We start from the raw sequence: 17,489 nt of genomic DNA, 5'->3' as shown, positions 1-17,489 counted from the left end.
TTGTACAAATGATAATTAAACCTTTGTTCCATAGTTTTTTTTTATTAATGAGATCCATTATTTGAATTTATATCTTCTTCTTCGTTATTATCAAGTGATAATAAAGATTGTTTAAGATTTCTTACAGAGGATTCTATAGAGTCAAGAGAGTCAATGATGGTTTGAAAACTCTTTTTTCTTTTTCTAGACTCTAATAAAAGTTGGTTGTTCACTTTTTCAGTCAAATCGTCTTTGATTTTCGATAACTTGTCCTCGATGACACTTTCGACTTGTTTGTTTGATTTGAAAAGATCTTGAATTGATTCGTTGATGAATTTTTGTAAAAATTCATTTTCTAAAAGTTTGGCGACCATCGTTTTGTCACCATCGTTTTGTTGTTTTTGTTGGTTGTTGATAATACTAAACCCTCCTCTTGTACTAAGATTATTTGAGGTGTTGTTGTTGGTGGCGCTGGAAATTGGTTGTCCCTGTTCAAATGCCCCAAAGTTGACGGGCATGGTCGGTGGAAAAGCATCACTGTCTGATGAATCATCGTTGGGAGATGGATAGTGGTGGAATGAAGTTGTAATTGTTGTGGTCGATGAGGTATAGTTTTTTGCTTTTCTACTGCTGCTTTGGTTGTTATTCGAAGAGAGAGGTGAAGTAACAACCAATGTTGCAGGGATTGAAGATGATGGTGATGAATATGGCGTGGAATTTGGTCGATAGAGATATAGATGAGAGGGTGGAGGTGTGGGAGGAGTGGATGTGTTGGGTAATGGTGACTGTGACGGTAAAGGATAGTGGTGTTGTTGTTGTTGTTGATGATGTTCAGTTTGTTCGGGTTGTTGTTGTTGTTGAAAAAATATATTATTAATTATCGTTGGATTATTACTATTGTTATTGTTGTTGGCGCTATTAGTGATTGAATTATTTTGTTGTTGAGAACCATTTTCAACTAGTACAGGGATATCGTGGCCTTGAGTACTTTCAATTGGTTCATCATCGTCATCTGCAGAGTCGCCGGTTGTCAGTATTGTAGCAGAGGGTGTGGCGGGATTATGCACACAATCATCATCCAATAGTGGTATGGTGGTGTCCAAATTTGATGAAGCATTTAAAATATCAAGAGGATAGCGGTGCTGTGGGGAAAAGGAAGAGGAGGAAAAATCAGATGATCGGTTGGTTGGTTTTGTTTTGTTTGGTTTGATTGGTGTAATAATATCAATTGAGGCATCCAATTGTGGTGGTGGTTGATGCTTCTTTTTTTTGTGAGGAGACAAGGAAGCCTGCTTTGCAATGGGCTGAGGAGTTGTCGCATTGAAAAATGGTAACAGTTGATTTGAACTCGCAGATTGGCGAGGATTGGGAGATTGTTGGTTTAGGTGGAATAGATAGTCGAATTTTTTTTTCTTTACCAATTCTCTTTCATTATCGTCTTTAAATCCATGCCAATTTTCATTTATAAATTCCAACTGATCGGCTTTCAACATCCACTGACCATTTGTAGTGGTTGCAACTCTTTCAAGTGCAAGTGTAATTTGAGAATCGTCTTTGACTTGTGAAACATTAAATCTGCTTTTAATTTCAACCATTGTGTATGAACGAAGGGAAAGGATATGTATCAGTTCAACTTCAAGTTGAACGCTCGTAAGTGAGGATTGGAGAGTAGTAGTGCCATTTTCCTGCTTTACATAAATTGGTTGAAAGTGTTGTTGCGCAGAGGAAATTGGGTAAAAGTCCAATTGCTTCTTTCTATTTGACTGTGGGGTTGTATTTGGACTAATGTTTGGTTGTTGTGGTGATTCTTTTATATTCGATGTTTGGTCATTGTGTGAATCTCTTGATGGAGTTGTGAATTTTAAGGGTGTTCTTTTTGGAGTAGATTGTAGAAAACTAGATGTTTCGTATATTTCCTCAACCTCTTCCTTTTTTTTCAGTTGTTTGGTTCCTTTTTTGGCTCTAGTTGTTGTTGTTCTTGTTGTTTTTGGTGGCATGATTTCTATAAAAGGAGAACTATCTATCAGCTTTTTTTTTCTTTTTGATAGTGCAACCGGCTTTTGGTTGGTGGCGGTGGTGGTAGTAGTAGTAGTTGAGAGGAGAGGTTTTGTTGGTGTCAAAAAGTCTTGGTCTATTTCCTTTTTAATTTTTTTTGGCTCTGGAATATATATTGGATAGTCCTTTTCCTCTAGATTTTTCCAATCATTGGCTTCGTCGATAGCTTTTGTCAGCTTGGTATGATCTCTTGCCTTAAATTTTTGTTTAATTAAATCTTCTGGTCGATATTGTCTGATTTGTGTTTCTTTTACCAAACCACTAGATAAAAAAAAAAAAAGATTAGATTCATGTATAAACAAAAAGAAGAAGAACAAGATTGAAGATATACATACTAATCTTGTGAACCAAAAAAATAAACAAGAAACTGATCCTTTTTACTTCCTTTTAAAGTTTGTGGACTTACTTCAGATAGTTTTGCTACTCTAACAGGCCATATACCCCAATCACCGTAATGAACTGATAATACTTCACCCTCTGGGTATGAAGATATTCCCAAGTCTACCTGTGAAGATGATAATTGAGAAGATGATAGTTGAGATAGTTGTAATGGGGCTGTTGTTGTTGTTGTTGTTGTTGTTGAACAAGATGAAGATTGTGGACTAAAGTATTGTTGTAAAGACAATGATGTACTGCTGCTGTTGCTGTTTTGAAGTTCTTGTTGTTGCTTCTTTTGTGTCATACTAATGTTTATTAACAAATAGATAGATAGATTATATAATTATGTGTAATAGCCTTTTTTTTGCATTGACAAACTTTCTCTTCCTCTCTAAAAGCATGAATATTAATTGTTAGTTGTTGGTTAATAATAAAAATTGAATCGGTGAAGACACGACAAGAGTATTATTAAATTTAATTTTATATATTTTTTCTTTTTGTTATACATGGATGAACAACAACAACAACAAGAACAACATCAACAATCATCAAATAACAACAATAATAATGATTTATTACAAACTGTTGAAGATCTTGTAGAAGAATTGAGAAGAACTATTATAGTTGTTGAGGAATTTCAAAATCAAAGCCAACCATTGCTTTTTGAAAGACTGTATGACAATTAGATTAGATTAGATGAATAAATAAATACCTTTACTTATATATATATATAGTAATAAGATTATAGGGTACTATGGTAAGATAGAAAGCCAGAAAAAGCAATTTGATAGAGCAGAGATACCATTAGAGATCTTTAACGTTATAGATCAAAGTAAGAATCCTGATCTCTATGTCAAAGAAACACTACAAAATTGTATAAATGCCAACGAAAGATCAAAGGGAAAGATTGAATCTATAAGAGTATGTTTTGTTATTCGATGGGAGTTGTTGGATCGTATAAAATAAAATAGATAATATTATTATTAACAATAATTGTTTCTCTCACACCAAAAAAAAAAAAGACATTCAAAGACGAATTAGATGCACATATTAAAGATACCTTTTCAGAAGAATATAATATTTTTAAACAACAACAACAACAGCAACAGCAGCAACAAATAGTTGAAACAAATGATTAATTAAGTTAATAAAAAAATTTATTCATCCTCGCAGATCATTGTCATCATTAATCTTTTTATACTTACTAGTTTAATTGAAAATCTAGAGAACAAGTATAACATGTCAACAGTCACTCTTCAAACCAATATGGGTGATATAACACTCGAATTGTATTGGAAACATGCTCCCAATACATGTAGAAATTTTGTTGATCTCTCACACAGAGGTTATTACAATGGAACAATATTTCATAGACTCATAAAGGTATCAAATCACCTGAATCTTTTTAAACAACAACAACAACAACACATAAATCTAAACAACAATAACAACTTATTCTCAATTTCTTATAGGATTTTATGATACAAGGAGGTGATCCAACTGGTACTGGGAGAGGAGGAGAATCTTCACAGGGTGGAAAGTTTCAAGATGAGATTACTAAAGAATTAAAGCATACTGGTGCAGGTATACTATCAATGGCTAATTCTGGTCCAAATACCAATGGTAGTCAATTCTTTTTAACATTTGCACCTACTCCTTGGTTGGATGGCAAACATACGATATTTGGTAGAGTTTCAAGTGGTATGACTGTATTACAAAGAATGAGTTTGGTAGAGACAAACTCTAAAGATAAACCTGTTCAAGATATCATCATATTAAAAACAATAATAACATCAACAGCCACGGCTAATTAAATCCAAACAATAACGGCAAGAGGAGGTGTTTAAATTTATAATAATAATCCAGAGTTATGGAAATTTATTGAACCACTATAGTTGTTGATTGATAACATTTATGATGATTGGAATTACCAGATGAATATATATAAGTATTAAAAATGTGATCAATCACCAATCGATAATATCGCAACAACAGTTGTAAATTAGAAATATATTCAAAAAAAATAAAAATTAAGAATGGTCGATTCTTGCATCGTTGGCTCATTCAAAGTATACTTTAACTCTAGATAAAAAGAGAGAGATCGATCTTCAACACCAATCATTATCATTATCATATTACATAATTCATTGATTTAAACATTTGATACATAGAAGTAGTAGTAGTAGTAGTGATGGCTCAATATCTAAAGAACTTTACGACTAGATTTGCACAAGCAATGAAATCAACTAATCTTACCACTGCTGTAAAGACACCAATACCTTCACATATATACGATGTTGTTGTATGTATCCTATATATATATATATATCTATATCTTCTATCTATCTATACTCGAGTATAGAGTTTTTTTAACATACTAATCAATCAATCATAAAGCCAACCAAACCAGCAGAACAAATGATAAAGAGTGTTAAACCAATCGAAATTGATGGTCATAGAATAGGATGCGATGGTGGAAATGGACCACTTGGTCATCCAATGGTGTATATTAATCTAGATGGTGAAAAGCCACAATCATGCGGATATTGTGGTCTTCGTTTTGTTGCAAACAAGCATCATCATCATTAAAGATAAATAAAAAATAATAATAATAGCAACAACAACAGCAATAAAATTACATTGGAAAAACATCATCATTGTTTATTTATATAGTGGTGGTTTATTGGTGTAATTCAATATATATTTCTCTCTCTCTCTCTACCTCCAAGTTACATCTACTTCATCGGTTCTAAATCTTTGAGTAGTAGTTGTTTGATTTAAAGGAGTGGGAGAATTATATTTGAACAAGAGATAACCAGCCCAAGCAATCATTGCACCATTATCTATACAATATCTTTCATCAATCCCAAAAGATTTACCACCAGGTCTTTGAGATACCATTTGGGTGATCATTTCTTGTAATCTTTTGTTACAACCTACTCCACCTACTGCCAACACTTCATTTTGTCCACAATGGGCCATAGCTCTTTCGGCAGTTTCCACCAACATGGAAAATACAGTCTCTTGTAACGAGTAACACAGTTCTTCGACTGTACATTGTTCATCTGGTTGTTTGTTGTTCTTTCCTTTACCACCACCATTGTTTTGTTTTTTCTTTTCTCCTGTTAGCATGTTTCCTCCTGGAATACGGAAATCATTCTTTGCAATAGATTCTACAGATGACAATATACCAGAAAAAGATACATCCATTCCTTTTGTAATATAGGGCAATTCTATTAGTTTACATTCTCTATTTTCTCTATAAAATTGATTCAATATTTTGTTGTTAATATATATTTAAATATTGGTTGGTTCTTCTACAAGATCATTTGTCCTTCTGTGCTTTACTTTTGAGCATCAACTTTTGCTTTTGAAGCCAATTGTTCGATATTATAACCAGGTGATGGGTCATTTGGTATATTGATTACACGAGCAAATCGATCTAGACAATTACCTACAGCAATATCTATTGTTTCACCAAATATTCTATACTTGTTCATAGAATATGATATCACTTGACTGTTGCCACCACTGACATAGAGTACTGTTGGATCGACAGCACCAGTGATCAATCTACCCATTTCAATGTGAGCTATGCAATGATTAACAGCGACGATTGGTTTGTTCCAAAGTTGAGAAAGCATACGAACAGTGACAGCAACTGATCTCAATGGTGGACCCATACCAGGTCCTTTGGTATAGGCCAAACAATCGATATCATTTGCTGTTAGATTACTCTCTTTTAATGCTTGTTGTACCAATGTAATAATGTAGCTACGATGATGTTTAGCAGTATCTTTTGGGAGGAATCCTTCACCTGGTGGTGTAATATAGGTATGTCTTATATTTGATAATATAGTACCATCTTGTTTAACAATACCTATACCAAGCTTATTTGCACTTCCTTCAAATCCCATTACTATTACATCTTTGTCATTTTTACTTTTACTATTATTATTATTATTATTATTATTATTATCTGTCATGATGACGATGTTGATGATAATGATGATGATGATCAACACCTAAATCCTACTCAACTATGATTTTTTTTTTATTTTTACAATTTTTGATAATAATAATTATTACATCACAAAAAACAAAAACAAATCCTTTCCTCTATTTAAACTCAACCTTTTTTTTTTGTTACAATTTTATCAACAACATATCATAATATATATATAAAAATGATTTCAAGTAAATTAATTAGAATTTCACCAATAATTAAAAACAATAATATTTTGGAGAGATCCTGTCATCCAGGAGGATGGTTCTCTAGATGCTTTTCTAGAGGTCATCAAAATGTTGGACAAGAAGGATCAGCTTTTTATTATGGTAGTTTTAATAATAATGTAGATCAAACAAATCCATCCTCATCATCAACAAGAGTTGAATTATTCCATTTGAACAAACACGAATTCAAGGATCATCTAAAGAATTGGATTCGTCAAGCAAAGTATGATTATAAAGATCTTAATCATCATCATCATCATAATCATGGTGGCTCGTTCAATTGGTATAATTTCTTAAATCAATACCAACAAAAGTTATCTCAAAACACTGCTTCAGACAAACAATTTACCATCCCAAATAGTAAAATATCTGATTTATCAACTCACTATTTGGTAAAGGTTGAAATTCCAGGTGTCAAAAAGGTAAGTAAAATAAATAAAATAAAATAAAAAATAAATACTTATACTTTTTTTTTTTTTTTGTTTTTTTTTTTTAAAAAAGACTGATATTAGTTTAAACTTTTCAAAAGAAGGAACCATTGTATTGGAAACAAAGAATAATAATAATAATTTACAAGAAACTGATCAAAACAACAGTAATAATGATAATCAAAATTATCGTAAAGAAATTTGTTTTGAAGAAACAGTAAATTGTGAAAAGATTACCGCCAAATTGGAAGATGGCATTCTTTATATTACAGTTCCAAAAGAAGTAAATACAAATATTAATATTCAATAAATATTGTATTGTTTTTGGTTTTTTTTACATTATATTAATATCATGATCTCTTAATGTCTCTTGAACATGATTTTCACAATTCTCGACAAAGATATTGCTTGTAGATTGAGTACGAGGTTGATAGTATATCTCTCTACCAAATTGTTTCTTGCAAAATATTTCACCATTTTGATTACGAAGAAACATTTGACTAATTGAACTATTCTCTTCAAATGTATCGTGAATGTTTGAGCAAGTGTTGATAAAGACTTCTTCCGATTCAGATGACATACCACTGGCAACAGCACTTTGTGTCAAAGAATTGTATGAAAGGAAATGGTACCCATAGGTGTGACACGGTGATATGGTGGTATGACACATTGTGTTTTGATTTTGTAATGCTGGGTCCTTTTCTAAAGTATCTATTTCAGATGATGACTAAATATTATATATTGGAAAAAAACAATAGAGTAATTAGTTTTAGTTCTCTTATTATTATTATTTTTTCTTTTTCTTCTTACAATTAAAAGGTTTCTAATCTTGTTTATATATCTGGTTGTATTTTGGATGGGTTGAGTCACTACTGCTACAGTCACATTTGCCCAGAATAATAATAAAAGCTCTACCAATACATATGGCTCTTCATCATTTTCTCCTTTACCTCTAATATTTTGTTGTTGAGATGCATTATTTGTCGTCGATGTAGATGATTCTTGTTGTTGTTGTTGTTGAGAGTTTGATGAATCTTGTTCAAAATTATTAGAGTTGGATGATGGAGTATCAGTGTATTCTAATTTATATTGAATTAATTGATCATAGTCTTTTGGGGATATGTAGACGCTAATAGAAATGTCATTTGGGATTGATCCGTTTACTTTGTCTCTTGTATGTTGGATCTTGTCTATAATATGTTTTGTAATATCCAAATCTATTGTACTAATCAATAGATTACTCTTGACGAAAAGAGCACCTCCCAAATGGTCAGGAAAGATAATATTGTGCAACATTTGTGATGATCTTAAAAATGTTCGATTTGATGACTAAATAAATAATTAGAGGTGTAAGTAAAAATGAAAGAAGAAAGAATCTAGCTAGATTGAATCATTATTATTATCTTTCTCTTACAGGAGGTAAAGGAGTATAAGGTAATGGTTGAAAGGAACGCATTCTATTCTTGTATAAATCATCAGATACAATTTCCATTGTTTCGGCCAAAACTCTATTCATGTTTAGTTTAGTTTCTCTAGAATTGATATCTTTAAAACTCTTACAATAAAATGTAAAAGAGTTGTAGATATAGTCTAGATGATGGATAATGGTAGAAGATGGTATTGATTTATGTGCACACAATGCCAATGTATAGGTACCAACAAATTTGTAGGCCATAATGTGTCTATCGAATCTAACATAATCAATCTTGCTTTTTGCATCAAAGAAATCTTGAATGGCACCTACTAATGATTGTATCATACCACCAAAAAGGACCTTGTGCGGTGTACTTTTTACCTCTGGATAGAAATAAATGATTGCCTCTGATTGTTCAGATGCTTCATCATTGATATATCTATCAAATATACAAAAACAAATATCATTGTCTGGTAATTGTAACATTACTTCATCATCATCTTTGTTATTATTATTATTATTTTGTATTGGTGTTTGTGATGACATTTCTAAAGACTTGATCTTTTATATATATTATATATAAATATATAAGAATAGAATATTATTATATTGCAGTTGAGCAACTCTTTGTGATGAATATTTCTTTTTTTTTTTTTTTTTTTTTTTTTTAAATTTTTTCAACAACCATCAAAGTTGGCTTGAAAAAAGATATTTTATTTATTCTTTAGATCTCTCTCTCTTTCTTTCTGTCTTTTTATCACTTACTTTTCTAGTTCTAATTTAGAATGGGAGGAAACAGAGTATGTAAATTCAACATATCTATATATTTATATGTACATACATACCTTTATATTTATACTTTTTTTTATTTATTTTGAATCAGATTAAAGTCTCTGATGCAGAGAGATACCCTTGCGATTATGAAGGTTTTTTACAAAAAGAAGGTGGAAACATTAAGAGTTGGAAAAAACGTTGGTGTATTCTTAAGGGAAATAAAATATTTTATTTCAAGTACAAGGGCGATCAATATTGCAAAGGTTTTATAGTATTGGAAAAGAACTCTGTCACTGCAACTAAAAGTGGTCAAGTATGTATATATATATATAGGTTTAGGGTGAGAAAATATAGATTGATTGATTCATAACAGTTATCTAATTGCTTGTTTAAAAGATTTTTACAGTTTATACTTCTGTTCGTACTTTTGTCATGCACTGCGAGGTGGCAAGCCAAGTTCCTATTTGGGTTGAAAAAATTCAACGTAGTGTTGCCATACTAAATGGACAAGCACAAACTGTCATGGCAGTGGCACCTGGAAGCATAGTTGTAGCTCCCCAAGCAGGTGTCTACCAACAAATTCCTCCAACACAACCAGGGGCTTATCCACAGTACCCCCAGCAACCTGGTCAACAACCAACTTATCAATATCCTCCTCAATATCCACCACCACAACAACAACCAGGTGCAGCAGGACAACAACCAATGTATCAATATCCACCACCACAACAAGGTTATCAATATCCTCCTCAATATCCACCACAACCAGCAGGACAACAACCAATGTATCAATATCCACCACCACAACAACAACAACAACAACCAGGTGCAGCAGGACAACAACCAATGTATCAATATCCTCCACGACAACCAGGTGGGGCTTCTCCTGCTACTCAACCACCTCAAGCAAGTGCTCCTCCAGCTCATAAATCAAATATTTCACTTGAAAAACAACAACCACCTGGTCAAGCTGGTCAACCACCTCACTATCCTCCACCACAACCAGGTGGGGCTTCTCCTGCTACTCAACCACCTCAAGCAAGTGCCCCTCCAGCTTCATCTGCTCCACAAATGTATCCACCACCAGTGTTTTCAGGTGCCCCTGTTTCTCATCCACCAGTTGCACATCACCAATCTGCACCACAAATGTATCCAACTCTGCCACCACAACAACAACAACCATTTGCATCCTATGGAATGATGCCAGCCGTTGCACCAATGCCATTTTCATCGATTATTGATGGCCGTCTCAATCCCCCACCAGGAACAACTCTTTTTAACTGCGGCAATGGTTGTGGTGAAATTATAGTCAGAATTATTTCAGCAAAGAATCTAGTTGCGGCTGATCTAAATGGAAAGAGTGACCCATACACAGCCATTCGCACAACTACATCAAAAGAGCCATTAAAGACTAAAGTTAAACCAAAAACCCTCAACCCTACATGGGAACAAAGTTTCACATTGCCAGTTAACGATGTTCTTGTTGACATGCTCATTTTGGAGGTATGGGATCATGACACTGTTGGAAATGATGATTTAATTGGATTTGTTGGCATTGATCTTGCACTCCTCCCAAGAGGTGTCGAGGTGATTACATGGGAAAATTTATCATTTGTCGAACACGGAGAGTTACAAGTTGGTATCACTGCAACCAACTTTGGCATTCAAAACTTCCCACCCAACTACCCATTGGACTATATTCAATGGCGTAGCTCTCTCCCAGCAGTCTCTCGTAAAGGAATGAAAAAAGAGAAACATGAAGTCAAGAAGCAGGCAAAGGAAAACAAAACACAAAAATCAAATCCATCTGGTCCCTATGCATCAAAATCCGTTCACCACAACTATCAACTTGTTAATGGTTGGTTAAAAAAGAAAAAGACAAAGACTGAGAAATTTGCTTCTGGTGCCAAGTCGACAGGTATAGTATTGGGCGCCATAGTACTTGGTGCACTCGGTTAACAATAATCAATACTCTTGTAATAATAATAAATTATTTTAAATTAAAAAATATCGGATGATCCTATTTTGTTTTTTCTAATATCCAGATAAAACTATTTTTAGAACAAAGAATGATGACCTATCATTTCTATCTTTTATTTTATTTTATTTTTTAAAAGAGAGTGTTTTTCAAAAGTCACCACCATTTTTGATCGGGGAAAAGCATTGTTCAATGTTCTATTATTACAGTATAGTAAAATGAGTAACACAACACCTACAAACAATCCTTCTTCCTCAACGACGACACTTGATAATTCGTTAATAAACAAAGATAATAACAACAATAATGATTGTAATAATGTTATTCAATCATCACTAGATTCACCATTACTAAATCAAGATAATAGTTTAAGCAAAGAAAAGTTTAAAAATCATAGATTCGATAAGCCACTTCCTCTTCCTCCCTCTACACACTCACATCATCTATCAAACTTTACAGACAACTCTATATGCTTATCGAGATCAGTACCAAATCTTCATATTTCAAACTTGACACAGAAAACAAAGAATAACATTTTACCAACAACTTCAACAGCAGCAGCAGCAGCAGCAACAACAGCAGCAGTACTAAACAATGAAAACAGTGCAAATATATCAATAACAGTAACACCAAATGATACTTTCAGTAAACAAGTACAACCTCAACGTTTGATTGAACCGATTGAGAGTGAAGCACCAACTCTTGGATCACTTTTGAATAAGGCCAATCTATCTGTTGGACAAGAAGATCAACTATTTGGAAATGGACCTCTAGTTAGTGGTATTAAAACAAATCGTAAAGGTCGCATATTTGATCATTTTCTCGTTGTTGGACTACCACCCAATGCTGAACTCAAATGCACCGAGCATGACGAAAAACAGCAACACCAACCTCAAATCATATACAAATATCCACCCGAACAACCATTACCCAATGATATGATTGCACAGTTTTGTTTTCCCAACCAAGTGACATCAAGATCAGCTCAAAGATCATCATCATTTTCAACTCTTAATCAAGTCGCCTTTTGTAATCTTGCTCACCTCTTGAATATGGAACATTCCTATATTTTTCTTTTAAACACAAGCTCTACTCTATACTATGGTGTTTGTATAGTTAAAGAAGAAGATGTATCAGTATGTATAAATCATCAAATCTTATAATAATAATCGTACTTTTATTTATATATTTTTTTTAATAGTCATCTTTATCATTCATGTCAACAAAGGAACAAGAATCTTTAAAAGAACCAACATCACAAAAAGAAAAAAGATCATTAAATAGAAGTCAATTTGATGTAAGTTAAATATTATCTGTAGAACCCTTTTAAAAGTATTAATTTCTTTTGTTTTTTTGTTTTTTTTAGTTTATTGCTCCTAGAGCCTATTGTTTTTTAACAAGGTTTCCATTCTTTCAATTACATTTCCAAATGTTGCACTCAATTTTGGAAAGGGAAAGAATGTTGATGCTTTTTTCAATGACTGACAGTAAAGATCCCTCATGCAATATATCAACAATGGAGATTATCGACGTTTATTATAGTATAGATATGGAAACAATCAAAGAAAAGATATCATTCAAAGCTCCTGGACAAGACTATAAAACTGATTTTCATTGTCCTCAAGGTTCAGAAGACAGGTCTATTGGAGATTGGTCGTTATTTAATACATTTGAGGGTGGATTGTCCATCGAAGATATACTTTATGCTTTTAGTTGGGCATTAATGGAAAGATCAATTTTGGTTTATTCAAAACATCTTGGTTCTATTTCTTCATTTGTGTATGAAAATCTAAAAAAAAAAAAAAACAAAAAAAAAAAAAGAAATACTAATATCATCTTAACAAACTTTATTTATAGATTTTCATTTATCCCATTATTAAAACCATATGTATGGCAATGTTGTTTTATACCAATCCTACCAGAAAGTTTAATAGAATCAATAGATGCACCTTGTAATTATTATTATTATTATTATTTACTACTACTACTATCAATTGACTAATTTATTATTTTTTATATTTAGTTCCATTTTTAATTGGGGTGCAACAATTACCAGAAAATGTTATGAAAACGAAAAGAGATTATTTAATAGTTGACATTGATAACAAAAAACTAATATTTCCAAATGGCGAATCAACCTCATCATCTATTCTTTCCCAACAACAACCAAGTCAATTGCCTCATCTTCCAGGCACCAAAAAATTGTTGGAAACTCTCATCAATCACCGAAAAGAATCATTCAAGTTACAAAACAAAATACCATTTGAACACTTGAAAAACAAATTTGTACAGGATATTATATCAACTTTTAGAGATTATCACAGTTGGCTAGTTGATCAAATCAGTCAGGCCATTATTACATGTATTAATAATATATTTTTAGAACAACAAAAACTACAACTACAACAACAATCGCAACTACAACAACAACAACTACTACAACAACAACAATCACAACAGCAACAAATTTTTGACATTGAAGAATGTCAATTAAATTCAAATGATATTTCACTTTTTTCAAGCAACAATAATATTAATAATAATAATAATAATAATAATAATAATAATAATAATAATAATAATAATAATAATAATAATAATAATAATAATAATAATAATAATAATAATATCCCTCTTCCTCTTCCTCTTCCTATTCCAATTCCTATTTTAAATTCATTTTCTGGTGAAAAAAGTCCACCTTTTGGAATATCGCAAATCGATGCAACCACTTCAACTGAATTGTTAAACAAACAAAGTATCCATTTCCTTGAAGATAATTTAAAACAAGTCATTCAATGCCTTCCCGAAAACTATCGATTATTTTTCGACCATTTCTTCCATACACAAATGTTTCAATTAAATGCAGTTCGTATGATGCTTCTCACCCAAGAGAGACACAAAACTAGTATAGGACAAATAGAAAAACTAGAATCACTCATTCAAATGGAGGAGAAATCTAAAGAAGTTTTGATTGAATACCAAAAAATGGCTAAAAAGGAAAACAAAGATATCAACAATATCAAACAACAACTAAAAGACTCAGAGGGAGTCCTCTTGCAGCTTAAAGAATCTAAAAAAAAAATTGGAAATGGAAGCACTTTCAATGTCTCCGAGCAAAGGCACCAACAGTCTTTTGCCATCATTCCTTGGAGGAATTTCAGACATTAGAAAAAAGAAATTGGAATTTGGTCATCGAAGAAGTAGAAGTGTCAGCGATCAAGTGGAAAAGAATATTCTAAAACAATCAATGAAACCACCAATAGCATCAGTCTTTGAATTGACATCATCAGCGACACCCATTAATCTAGCAAGCAGTGGTAGTAGCATACCAAAGTCAAACCTATCAAGATCTCAATCACCTCTAATTTATAACGGCGGGAGTATTGGTGGAGGTGGTTCTACTCCTTCTCTTGGAGAGCTTTTAGAAAGAGAACAAAAAAATATTAATAATATTAATAATAATAATATTTCACCACCAATAACCCCACCCCATGTAGTAGGATATGAAAGTCTACCAACTTCTCCTACGACCCCGAGAAAATAAAATAGTAAATCAAGTTGATAATGATTTGGTATATGGTATTTAATAAAAAGAATTGGTAAAATTGGCATTTATCACAAATATTTTCGCCTAGTCTTAATATTGAGGTGCCAATTTGTTTTTTCGAATTTAATAGTTTAACTCTTATCATTTTTAACTTTACCTATAACATAGGAACTTGAATTTTGTGCAGTCGAAAAAGAAATTAATAAAAATAATCTTTATCACAAAAAAATTGATGATGTCTTTTTATTATTTGTTTTTAATGTAAAATAAATATTTGGGTGACAAGTTGATCAAAATTCTATAGTTTAACTCTATTTATTTAAAACTTTGATGATTCGATTTTACATAGATATTATCATGGTGTGGTAACAAAAAAAAAAAAAAAAACAACTATTATCACAAATTTATTAAAGCCCAAGATGGTACTGTTTTTTTTTTGGGCTATAGTTCAATTTTTTTTTTTGTGAATTTTATAGTATAGTACTCTTGACTTGAAACCCTATTGCTACATCATAGGAAATGATCTGAATTTTGTACAGACATCAAACTTGTTAAAAAACTAGCATTATTTATTAAAAAATTAGTGATTTGGTTGTTGAGTCTGATTTTCAAATTTTTATAGTTTAGTTCAATTAACTTCAAACTTTGATATTCACCATTGGACATTGTTTTGGTAAGTAAATGAATTGTTTTAATTTTAAAATAGCCTTTTTTAATATTTTATATATATCCTCTTGGTTTTTGTTACTTTTTAAAAAAACATTTAAAAGTAATATAATTTATCTCATTTGACTTGAAACCTTAAATTCTATTTTTTAAATGACATGGAGTTGAAAATATTAAACAAAATAACCTTTATCTGGTTTTTTGTATCTTTTTATGATAATTTTTCCAAAACTTTAAATTTAACTCAATTGATATGAAAGTTTGATAATATCTATATATGATTATTTCCAACAATATTGCATCATTTAATTAAAAGATCAATTAAAATTGACTACAAAAAAAATTAATACTTTAAAAATTTCTATCTTTGTGTAATTTGATTTTAAAATTTTTTATACAATACCCTCACTCTTTAATTTTATTGGAAATATGCAAATATACTATTTTTAAAAAATCGATTTTATCAAAAATAAACCAAAAAGATAAAAATATAAATATAAATATTTTAAACTTACTATATTATTTTTCAATAGCCTCAATTGTCTATTATTATAAAAACTAAAAAATTCTGATTCAAGAGCTGATTTTTTGAAAAAAAGTGGTCATGGCATGAGCCGATACAAAATCAAAAAAAGTTCAAAATAGAGCAAAAGTTGGCATGAATATATATTAGTTTTTTACTTTTTTTAAACTAATAGAAGAATACAACTAACAAATATATACTGTTTAAAATATAAAAATATTCAATCGGTTAAAAAAAAATTATACTACAAAAACAAAATTATTGAAATTTTGCTTTTTTTTGTATTTCCTGGTTCCATTAAAGTTGTAATTTTAATAACTTTCTGATTTTTGATTGATTTTTGTCCATTTTTAAATATTTTATACAAAACTCTCACCATTACCTATTCTGTTTTCCATTCGAAATAATTTTAATGTAACTTTATAAGATATATCAAATTCAATAACCATCCTCCCATTTTTGAAAAATATGACAAAATTCAGATTAATAATTCCAATTTATAGGTTAATTCCGATGATATTTAGTACATATATGTAATAACTATATAGATACTTGGTAAATATATAATTAGTTTGAGAGGTATATAATAATAATAATATATAGATATATGAATATATAGATAGTAATAATGACTTTAGATTAGATTGTAAATGATTATTAATTATAGTAATAAAAGATGAATATAGAATATATAATATAGAATATAGAATGTAGAATATAGAATCTCTTTATTGGATTATTCTAATCCTTTTTATAGTTGTTGATCCAGACGACTAACTGTCGATGGTAAGATCATGTATACTAGTACAGTAATGTAAAACAACAATTATTATTATGTTTGCCAAAAGGAAATGAACTGCCATAAGTATTTGTCAAAGATATTTAGAAAATAAAAAAGCAGTTTGTTTTTTTTTTTGGGTCCAGGTCGGACGTTCAAGTACCACGAGATGAAAATATTTTTAAGGATCTACGGAATCGTCCCGAAAATTCTATATACAATTTGTAGCTGTCCAGACTATAGTTCTGGTAAGCAGCAAGTGCCCCTGATAAAATTTGAAGGCACGTGTTTTTTTGGAATCAGTACATATTATTCAAAAATTAAAATCATATAAAATCCAATTGTCAGATAATATATACTAGGGCAGTATTGTAAAACAACATAAATAATGGTGTTTTAGAAAAGGGAATGAACTGCCATAAGTATTTGTCAAAGATATTTCAAAAATGAAAAAGCAGTTTTGGCAGGTCGGACGTTCAAGTACCACGAGATGAAAATATTTTTAAGGATCTACGGAATCGTCCCGAAAATTCTATTTACCATTGGTAGCTGTCCAGACTATAGTTCTGGTAAGCAGCATGTGCCCCTGATAAAATTTGAAGGCACGTGTTTTTTTGGAATCAGTACATACCTATTTTTTCAAAAAATAACATAGGGAAATTTCAATTATAAGATAGTATATACTAGGACAGTATTGTAAAACAACATAAAACAACATATGATAAAAAGAATGTGT

The 17,489-nt window shown here is 31.1% G+C and overlaps 9 protein-coding genes across 9 annotated transcripts; 6 read left to right on the top strand and 3 right to left on the bottom strand.

The window, feature by feature from the left end:
- Positions 1 to 44: 44 nt before the first annotated feature.
- Positions 45 to 2,716, bottom strand: DFA_00335 (uncharacterized protein; the record flags this gene model as incomplete). Its single annotated transcript, XM_004358267.1, has 2 exons — positions 45 to 2,295; positions 2,370 to 2,716. The coding sequence occupies 2 exons, from the start codon at positions 2,714 to 2,716 to the stop codon at positions 45 to 47; spliced, it is 2,598 nt and encodes an 865-aa protein (XP_004358324.1).
- Positions 2,717 to 2,918: 202 nt separating this feature from the next.
- On the top strand, positions 2,919 to 3,551 carry med10 (putative mediator complex subunit 10; the record flags this gene model as incomplete). The annotated part of the gene is made up of 3 exons (XM_004358266.1): positions 2,919 to 3,085; positions 3,147 to 3,333; positions 3,384 to 3,551. 3 exons carry the CDS (start codon positions 2,919 to 2,921, stop codon positions 3,549 to 3,551), a joined length of 522 nt encoding a protein of 173 aa, XP_004358323.1.
- Positions 3,552 to 3,651: 100 nt separating this feature from the next.
- On the top strand, positions 3,652 to 4,226 carry cypE (cyclophilin E; the record flags this gene model as incomplete). Its single annotated transcript, XM_004358265.1, has 2 exons — positions 3,652 to 3,795; positions 3,885 to 4,226. The coding sequence occupies 2 exons, from the start codon at positions 3,652 to 3,654 to the stop codon at positions 4,224 to 4,226; spliced, it is 486 nt and encodes a 161-aa protein (XP_004358322.1).
- Positions 4,227 to 4,603: 377 nt separating this feature from the next.
- Positions 4,604 to 5,001, top strand: DFA_00332 (putative NADH dehydrogenase; the record flags this gene model as incomplete). Its single annotated transcript, XM_004358264.1, has 2 exons — positions 4,604 to 4,714; positions 4,810 to 5,001. 2 exons carry the CDS (start codon positions 4,604 to 4,606, stop codon positions 4,999 to 5,001), a joined length of 303 nt encoding a protein of 100 aa, XP_004358321.1.
- Positions 5,002 to 5,130: 129 nt separating this feature from the next.
- DFA_00331 (Glycoprotein endopeptidase - like protein) lies at positions 5,131 to 6,398 on the bottom strand (the record flags this gene model as incomplete). The annotated part of the gene is made up of 2 exons (XM_004358263.1): positions 5,131 to 5,671; positions 5,761 to 6,398. The coding sequence occupies 2 exons, from the start codon at positions 6,396 to 6,398 to the stop codon at positions 5,131 to 5,133; spliced, it is 1,179 nt and encodes a 392-aa protein (XP_004358320.1).
- A 201-nt stretch (positions 6,399 to 6,599) lies between these two features.
- DFA_00330 (uncharacterized protein) lies at positions 6,600 to 7,383 on the top strand (the record flags this gene model as incomplete). Its single annotated transcript, XM_004358262.1, has 2 exons — positions 6,600 to 7,067; positions 7,147 to 7,383. The coding sequence occupies 2 exons, from the start codon at positions 6,600 to 6,602 to the stop codon at positions 7,381 to 7,383; spliced, it is 705 nt and encodes a 234-aa protein (XP_004358319.1).
- Positions 7,384 to 7,456: 73 nt separating this feature from the next.
- DFA_00329 (uncharacterized protein) lies at positions 7,457 to 9,033 on the bottom strand (the record flags this gene model as incomplete). The annotated part of the gene is made up of 4 exons (XM_004358261.1): positions 7,457 to 7,464; positions 7,521 to 7,800; positions 7,884 to 8,402; positions 8,488 to 9,033. The coding sequence occupies 4 exons, from the start codon at positions 9,031 to 9,033 to the stop codon at positions 7,457 to 7,459; spliced, it is 1,353 nt and encodes a 450-aa protein (XP_004358318.1).
- A 239-nt stretch (positions 9,034 to 9,272) lies between these two features.
- DFA_00328 (uncharacterized protein) lies at positions 9,273 to 11,220 on the top strand (the record flags this gene model as incomplete). The annotated part of the gene is made up of 3 exons (XM_004358260.1): positions 9,273 to 9,287; positions 9,371 to 9,574; positions 9,658 to 11,220. 3 exons carry the CDS (start codon positions 9,273 to 9,275, stop codon positions 11,218 to 11,220), a joined length of 1,782 nt encoding a protein of 593 aa, XP_004358317.1.
- A 237-nt stretch (positions 11,221 to 11,457) lies between these two features.
- On the top strand, positions 11,458 to 14,783 carry DFA_00327 (putative GTPase activating protein; the record flags this gene model as incomplete). Its single annotated transcript, XM_004358259.1, has 7 exons — positions 11,458 to 12,375; positions 12,441 to 12,536; positions 12,606 to 13,018; positions 13,097 to 13,191; positions 13,263 to 13,443; positions 13,552 to 14,203; positions 14,307 to 14,783. 7 exons carry the CDS (start codon positions 11,458 to 11,460, stop codon positions 14,781 to 14,783), a joined length of 2,832 nt encoding a protein of 943 aa, XP_004358316.1.
- Positions 14,784 to 17,489: the final 2,706 nt, after the last annotated feature.

The sequence above is a fragment of the Cavenderia fasciculata genome, assembly GCF_000203815.1.
Source record: "Cavenderia fasciculata unplaced genomic scaffold Scf_Dfasci-F-a-25c12.r2-5, whole genome shotgun sequence".
NCBI lineage: Eukaryota > Evosea > Eumycetozoa > Acytosteliales > Cavenderiaceae > Cavenderia > Cavenderia fasciculata.
This window is presented reverse-complemented; position numbering and strand designations above follow the sequence as displayed.